Below are 8,368 nucleotides of genomic sequence, written 5' to 3'. Positions count from 1 at the left end.
CTGCCCTCACCACGTCTTCAACAAGGCCGACGCTGTCATCGCACCCCACCTGCAGGACATCATCAACACTTCCTTCGACACCGCCACCTTCCCTGAGAGCTGGAAGCACGCCGAACTCAGCGCTCTTCTCAAGAAACCCACAGCAGACCCCACCGACCTCAAGAACTACCGTCCCATCTCGCTCCTCCCGGTCCCGGCCAAAGTCATCGAGAAGACCGTCAACAAACAGCTGGCCGCCTTCCTCGAGACGAATGGATCCCTCGACCCCTCACAGTCTGGCTTCCGAGCGAACCACAGCACCGAGACCGCCCTCATCGCCGCCACCGATGACATACGAACTCTGATGGACAACGGAGAAACAGCGGCCCTCATCCTCCTGGACCTCTCCGCGGCCTTCGACACTGTCTGCCACCGCACCCTAGTACAGCGCCTTGGCAACATCGGAATCCAGGACAAGGCACTGGAATGGATCACCTCCTTCCTCGACGAAAGAACACAGAGAGTCCGCCTACCACCGTACAAGTCAGAGGCCACCAAAGTCATCTGCGGCGTCCCTCAAGGATCCTCCCTGAGCCCCACCCTCTTCAACGTCTACATGAGCCCCCTCGCGGCCATCGCACGCCAACACAACCTCAACATAATCTCCTACGCCGACGACACCCAGCTGATCCTCTCCCTGACCAACGACCCCGCCACCGCCAAAGCCAACCTGCACGAAGGGATGAGAGAGGTAGCCGAATGGATGACGACCAGCCGCCTGAAACTGAACACGGACAAGACGGAGGTCCTCATCCTGGGCTCCTCGCCCTCCGCCTGGGACGACTCCTGGTGGCCCCCCGCCCTGGGCACCGCACCCAAACCGACGGACCACGCACGCAACCTGGGCTTCATCCTGGACTCCTCCCTCTCCATGACCAGACAAGTAAACGCCGTCTCCTCGTCTTGCTTCAACATCCTGCGCATGCTACGCAAGATCTTCCAGTGGATCCCCACCGAGACGAGGAAGACGGTCACCCAGGCCCTCGTCACCAGCTGACTGGACTACGGCAACGCCCTTTACGCCGGAACCACCGCCAAGCTCCAGAAGAGACTCCAGCGGATCCAGAACGCCTCGGCCAGACTCATCCTCGACATCCCCCGACGCAGCCACATCTCCGGACACCTGAGAGATCTGCATTGGCTCCCGGTCAACAAGAGAATCACCTTCCGTCTCCTCACCCACGCGCACAAAGCCATACACGACCAAGGCCCGAGCTACCTCAACAACCGGATCAACTTCTACACTCCCAAGGGCCTCCTCAGATCAACCAGCCACGCCCTCGCCGCCGTCCCCCGCATCCGAAGAGCGACAACAGGAGGAAGGTCCTTCTCCTACCTGGCCGCCAAGACCTGGAACTCACTCCCGACCGACCTACGCCTGACCCAAGACCACCTCTCCTTCAGGAAGAAGCTCAAGACCTGGCTGTTCGAGCAGTAACGGCCCCCCCCCCCCAACCCAGCGCCTTGAGACCCTACGGGTGAGTAGTGCGCTCTACAAATGACCTGATTGATTGATTGATCTATCTATCCTTGTAGATTCTGCATATGGCGTGCTTTGTACCACAGAATAACGGACCACCACGCAGCAAGTAAATATTTCAGGAAGATTTATTCTCTCTTCTCACGATCCTTCTCTGGCATGACGCGTTTCGATTATCAAGTAACCTTGATCACATGGCGACCATGCAGTAACCTTCCACATTAACCGCATGCGTGCGGTCGATATTCTGCTGCTGCGCTGGGATTTACAAAAACCCATTATTCATGACGAGCTGGGCTCGTCATGAGCGTGCGAGGAGGCTACCTCATGACTAGCCCAGCTCGTCATGAGCGTCGAAGGGGTTAAATACTTAATTTTTTCAACCATTCACACCACGTGGTGATAAGTGACGAAATACTATTTAAGACAATGCCTTTTCCTCCTTTTGTATGCTTCACAATATATTAATTCCTCATATATTCTTAATGGCTTTGACTATTGATAGTTGATGTTTCGATAAGAAGTATTACATAATGTGCAAAATATGTCATAAATATTAAATAAGCAATAAATATGAACAAATGCAATTTCATAATATTTTACATTATTTAAAATAATCTAAAATTAGTTCCATTTTAGAAAATTAAATACAGCAGCTTGAATGCTAGAAAATCAATCTACTGTTGTGCAAAATTTCGATTGGTTCATATTAAAATTCTAAAATACCAAATTATTAAAGAATAACAGCATAAAATGCTTTAAAACCAATAATGTGCAAAATTACGCAGTTACAGTACATAGAGGAACATCATCCTATATGTGCAAAATTTGCCTATCGACAACTATCTCCAAAACCACTGAATTGACATAGCATACTTAATATTCTACAACTCTCTATGATTCTGGGTCCGAGCCCGGGCACAAAACCACATATGTTGTCTGTATTTGGCTTAAAAAGTGCTCTGTGCATATATCAATGAACAAAATATAAGTGTATTTAAAAACTTTTTTGGGAATGAGAGATTGGCTTCTGCTTTTGCATAAAAAATCTGATTTCACTTCTTGCCGTATTTTATATTTTATAGTTTTCATAGGAACGTGTGCATGTCTTCCGTGTTATTCAATCCATTTGGAGACTTACTGTTCAGATTTAAAATATATTTCGTCTCCAACTGCCTTGAAAGCTTTTCTCTGTCCCCACCTCTTTTGGGTACCGGTACCGCATCAATGACAAAATAAGTTAAGCAATTGATGTTTTTATCATGTATTGCCTTAAAATGCCTTGCTACCGGGTAGGTGGGATCACTATTAATAATTGCTCGTATATGCTGCAATATTCTTACATGCACTGGTTTGATAGTGCTGCCCACATATCTGAGCCCACATGTACATGTAAGTATATATACAGCAAATTCTGTACGACAATCATAATTTTCTTTAATCTTGTATTCGCAATCACTAAAAGGGGTGTTGTACTTAGTGGTGTTCACACCAAAATTACAGGCCCGGCAGGTTGTACATTTAAAGAAACCTTGTTTGGTTGGCAACCACAGAGATGCAGGAGCCCCTGCTACCAGTGGTTGTGATACATATGCGGCCATGTTTTTGCATTTTTTAAGTTACCTGAAGTTTTTCAGAAAGGTCTTCTTTTAAAATGCTATCGGTTAAAACAATTGGCCAATTTCTGTTCAATATTGCTCTTATTTTACGTTCCTGTCTACTGAACGTGGTGATCCGTCTTGGTGCCTCTTTACTATTTACAGTTTCATTATCTGCCTCGATATCTGGTGGTAAGAGTTCTATTCGAGGTCTTTAATCTGCCTTGACGGTAGCTCTTTTAAGCATGTCCTTTGTATACCCTCGGACTCTCAACCTCTCTAAACTTGCGTTTTTACATTTCTCATATTCTTCGGGGGTACTGCATATTAGTTTTAAACGCCATACTTCCCCGTAGGGTATACTGGCAATTAGGTGTTTTGGGTGCGCGCTAGATGCGTGGAGGGTCGCATTACCTGCAGTTGGCTTTCTATATGCAGTAGTGATAAATTTGTTGTCTGCTACCTGTACTTGAACATCTAAAAACTCAATTGAGCTCTTGCTACAATGAGACGTAAAATACAGGTTGTAGTCATTTACATTCAGTTTTTCAACAAAGTCTTTTGCACTTTGACTGTCGCCCTTCCAAACAATAAAAACATCATCTATAAAGCGTACCCATAGACAGATTCTTTGTTCCATTTCTTGTCGGTAGTTTTTCCAGAGGACCTGCTTCTCCCATAACCCAACGTGCAAACACGCGTAGCTCGGAGAGAAGCAGGCCCCCATTGCCACCCCTCGCTTCTGTCTAAACACCTCTTTGCCAAAAGTAAAGAAATTGTTATTCAAACACCAAGTGATCAGTGAGATGAGCATCTTATTGTGAAGTACATATTCTGCTGGACGTGTATTCAAAAAGTATTTAACACCCTGCAGACCTTGTTCATGATTAATGCTAGTGTATAGCGACTCGTATGTATGTATGTATGTGTATATATATATATATATATATATATATATATATCTGTCTGTCTGTCTGTATATCCATAACTGCATATCTCTATATATGTATATCCATAACTGCAGACTTCCAATTTTGTGAAGAACCTTACGGAAACCTTCTTTGTTTGAAAAGTTCATTTAATGGCAGCATGCTGACAGGAACAACTTTGAAAAGGCACCACGTATTAGCCAAAGTAGGAGCCAGACGCGTTTCAGGGCGGATGTCCTTTCTTCAGTGGCTTCTTAGGAGGCAATGGGGAAAAGCGTTTTCTGGCACACCTTGTTCTTAATCACCTCCCCGCCCCGATGGGCGTGGCCTCGCAGCATTTTGGGAGATGCAGTCCGTGCCTTCTTACCTCAGTGGGTGCTGTGACCCCAAGCGCAAATGTCATAATTAAAGGCACACCTAGTCCACGGTTCAGGTCATGCTTTGTTGTTGCCATCTGCACGAGCCTAACACCACTATATATATATGTATGTATGTGTATATTAAACACACAAGGTTGCCCCACGGAAAGAAGCCACTGTACACCATCCGTTCGTTTCAAGTATTTAATTGCAGCTTGCAACAGGGAATCTTAAAGAGGCCCGCAGCAGTCTATACGCCAAACATGTTTCGGGAATGAAAAATCCCTTCGTCAGTGGCAGGCAAGAGGCACATAGGACGGATAAGTCAGCACTATATACTACGGGATCCCGCCCCAGTGGGCGTGGCTTAGTTCAGCATTATGGGTCCTGTAGTGCCGACAATTACCGTTCATGTATGCCCCAAAATAAAACCATCAAAATCCAAGTGGAGCTGTGGGTTTTCCAAAAGTTCACCTGTCTCCGCTTTGTAGTTGCAATTTGACGAACTTTGTGTCTCCTCAGCCAACACCACACTGGCGCTGGCTTGGACCCGCGTTGACGCGGTGAGCTTCTCTCCTCGCAGCTGGGGGCAGCTGCTAATTCAATTAAACACACAAGGTTGCCCCACGGAAAGAAGCCACTGTACACCATCCGTTCGTTTCAAGTATGTGTATATATGTATATATATGTGTATGTATATGTGTATGTATGTGTATGTATATGTATATATGTGTATGTATATATATATGTATATATATATGTATATATATGTGTATATTTATATACACACACACACATACACTTTTTTCTTAATGTTTAGAAGTGCTCTGTGATCCTGCGTGTTGGCATCATAATTGGTGCTTATAGCTATGCCGAGGCTTACCCAAGAAGAGAACTAGGATTACAGCTAAGCAACATTTCCTTCCTCTCCTTTTAAGATTGGCAACCACTAACCCGCATGAAAGAAGGCTTCAATAAACTGCCTATTGCTTTTAAGCTATATCTTCTGGATTTAAGTTACAGCAGTACTCCGATAACTGGGCTCAGTTTTCATGGTCTTGTTTTTATGTTCTGTGAGTTTTTAACTGGTTGTAAGTAATACCCACTCTTTTCTTTTTAGTTTACATCGGCAGCCAAAACATCTCTTGGCATTTTTGTTGGCTGAGTTGGGTACTAGGTAAGTAACATTTTGCATTTAATTATTTCTTATTTATTTCTAGTTCACAGTCTTTATTATAGTCTGAGTCTTAAACTATATTGCATTGAACAGGGAATTCTGTGATTTAAGTCTGTAGGCAGTGTACGGTTAATGCATGAGCAATGTTGGTGTAGCCTCCTTCATCCTTTTAAAATCTTGGAGTTGCATTGAACAAATGTTTATTTTTATCAGGATCATTTCAATGTAACCTCGTACCCTTTTGATAATGCATGCACATTGTTTATTATGCTGTTTTTTTGTATATTTTAAAAAGCAGACAATCATATTGGGTCTCTTCTCTTAAGATAGTTATTTTCTCCTAAGTTACTATTGACGCATAAATTGCTGTTCTGTTGGATTCTTCGAACCAAAGATTCCTCCGGCTTTTAAACATCCCAGACACTGGACTGGATCTGCCTTTCTATAATAAATTGCTGTGTACTGGTGGTATGTGCAGTCAGATTCTTGTGACGGCCTTACACCACACTGAGAGTGATTGTACAGAGGTACATTTAGGCACCCAACCTGTATGCTGACGTCACTTCCTTTTTATTCACTCTTGCACATGGATCTGTAGCTCCACTCCCAAATTTGTCCATTGTACTGATGCTAAATTCCAAAAATTCAAGTGTGCCAAAGTAAATGTACCAACTCCACAAATCTACAGACTTTTAATCATGCCACAACTGCCTAAAACTATTCTCTTGTAGGGGATTTCCGTGTATAGTCCAAATCATGTGAATAGTCCCGCCCATGTGCGTGGACCCCGGAGCACTTCTTTGGATATATCTTCTTAAGTTGTCATCTTCTGCCTTTCTTCAGGAAGACCTGCTTATACACTTAAGAGATACAGACAATAATGCAGCCTAACGAACTAGGCTACACTGGTAATTACTTAATCTTGAAGTGAAAAAATAGCCAGTTAACTTTTAAACTTAGTAATTTACTGACTTTCAACACATAGAAACCTCCCCTTCACAAAACTCCTTTTTTTCATGATCGAGATGAAAGGGTTGGACAGAGAAGCCCCCATAGGCTGCCATTGTCTGCAAATGGATACTGTGCCTTTAAGTCTCCACAGACCCCCAGTATCCCATGCTGCACAGCCAGTGGCAGTTACTTTCAGTTCTTTTTTCCGGCTCCTGCTAGCAGGACCCTGGAGCATTGATCTCTACCTTTTTTGGTATTTTCTTCAGAATTTATTAAAGTATTTGAATTTCTGCTACTTCACTCGACGTCTTTGGCCTGTATCTACCTTCTGCTGTACTTGTTTGGCAGAATTTCTACAGTTTTCTTGTCATGATGCCTTCTCTGTTCGACAAGTGTCTTGACTGTGGTAGAAAGGCCAAGTCTGTGTCTGCCTATCGCTCATGTGCCTGATACCTGCGCTTTCTGCAAAACCTTTTCTAGACTCACCCTGCGTGACCGGGAGAAGATTCGACTCAAAGGGTTGGAGCAGCGAAGACCGAACACAGCATCTACAACCTCTGGGCAAGGAGAGGGTAAGTCCTCTGCCAAAACCCATGCTTCGACCTCAGGGGGGCTCCCCAGTCAAAAAACAGTGGAAAAACAACGCCGGTCATGGTCGACGTCTAAGACTACTACGTCGAGCAGGTTTGACAACGATATGCTGTCCGTCGACTCTGGGCCGAAGCGAGGCCGAGGAAAAGGACGGCGAGATCTCGGCCGAGATCGCCGTTGCAGATGTCTTTGTTCAACGTTGACCCATCAACACAGATTGACGTCGAGGCGTCATCGTAGTCCATCGGAGTCACCGGTAGTTGCCATCGATGCAACACCGCTGATCGCCATCGACGTCTACAAGAAGGTTGACGTAGAGGAGTCCCCACCGACATTAGACGTCGAGGTACTGTTTCAGGACTTGCTCCGTAGTGAGCCTGTCTATGTTGACAGATTCGTAGTACTCCCGTACCTATTTACCGTGAAGAATGCCTCCTGCTCCTCGTCAACCGGTGGTAGTGCCTTCAACTCCACCACCACCACCTCCTCTTCCGGTTCATTCTCTGACTCCTTCTCTGCCTCAGCCTGGGCCCACAGCTCCTCAGCCCACGCGTCCTGCAGAGCCTCGAAGACCAAGGTCACTGTCTTGGCCGTGACATCCTTCCCGTAGCTACTGCCAGTCTTCAATGCGATGTCTGCCATCGCTACGAGAGATCTTGCTCCTGGCATACCAGGGACTCTTCTTCCACGAGTACGGGAGGTACTCCTGCTCGAACGGACTCTCCTCCTCAGAGTGTCTCCCATTGATATCACCACCTTTCAGGAGGTTCAGGTCAGAGGGGCGTCAAAACGGAACATTCCCTTGTCTGCCCCTTTGCCATCGACTTCAGTTATATTTGAAACTCTCCAGCAGAGATCAGCATCTCGTCCCTTGCTTCCGTTGGTGCCTGGTTTATTGGAACCTGCTATGGAACTATTCTTGACATCTTCTATAAAATCTGTGCTTTCTAGGCTTCAGGAGAAATACCGCCCACTGGATTCGGATCCTTATCCTGCCTTCCTCCAAATGGACCCCCACCCCGGACTTGGTCATCGTGGTGGCCGCAAAGAAATGGCATGCTACGGCTCCGCTGTACCACCTGATTAAGAAAGCCGTAGGCTGGATTCGGTGGGTAGAAAAGTTTGCAACACTGCAGCTACATCCATGAAGGCGGCCAGCTCTACTGCCTTGCTGGGCCGGTATGACCGATCCCTGTGGGAGTCACTTCAACAGTTTGTGGACCTCCTGCCCATGGACAAGTGGA

General features: G+C 45.8%; 1 protein-coding gene across 1 annotated transcript in view; it reads left to right on the top strand.

The window, feature by feature from the left end:
- EIF2S2 (eukaryotic translation initiation factor 2 subunit beta) overlaps positions 1-8,368 on the top strand; it is a 616,197-nt gene that overhangs the window by 431,487 nt on the left and 176,342 nt on the right. Inside the window, exon 7 of the mRNA XM_078652324.1 lies at positions 5,526-5,582. Within this exon, the coding sequence (XP_078508450.1) occupies positions 5,526-5,582 (57 nt within the window). The remainder of the gene's footprint in view (positions 1-5,525; positions 5,583-8,368) is intronic.

The sequence above is a fragment of the Lissotriton helveticus genome, chromosome 7 (genome assembly GCF_964261635.1).
Source record: "Lissotriton helveticus chromosome 7, aLisHel1.1, whole genome shotgun sequence".
NCBI lineage: Eukaryota > Metazoa > Chordata > Amphibia > Caudata > Salamandridae > Lissotriton > Lissotriton helveticus.
The sequence above is the reverse complement of the archived record's forward strand: the minus strand, read 5'-3'. Positions and strand labels throughout refer to the sequence as shown.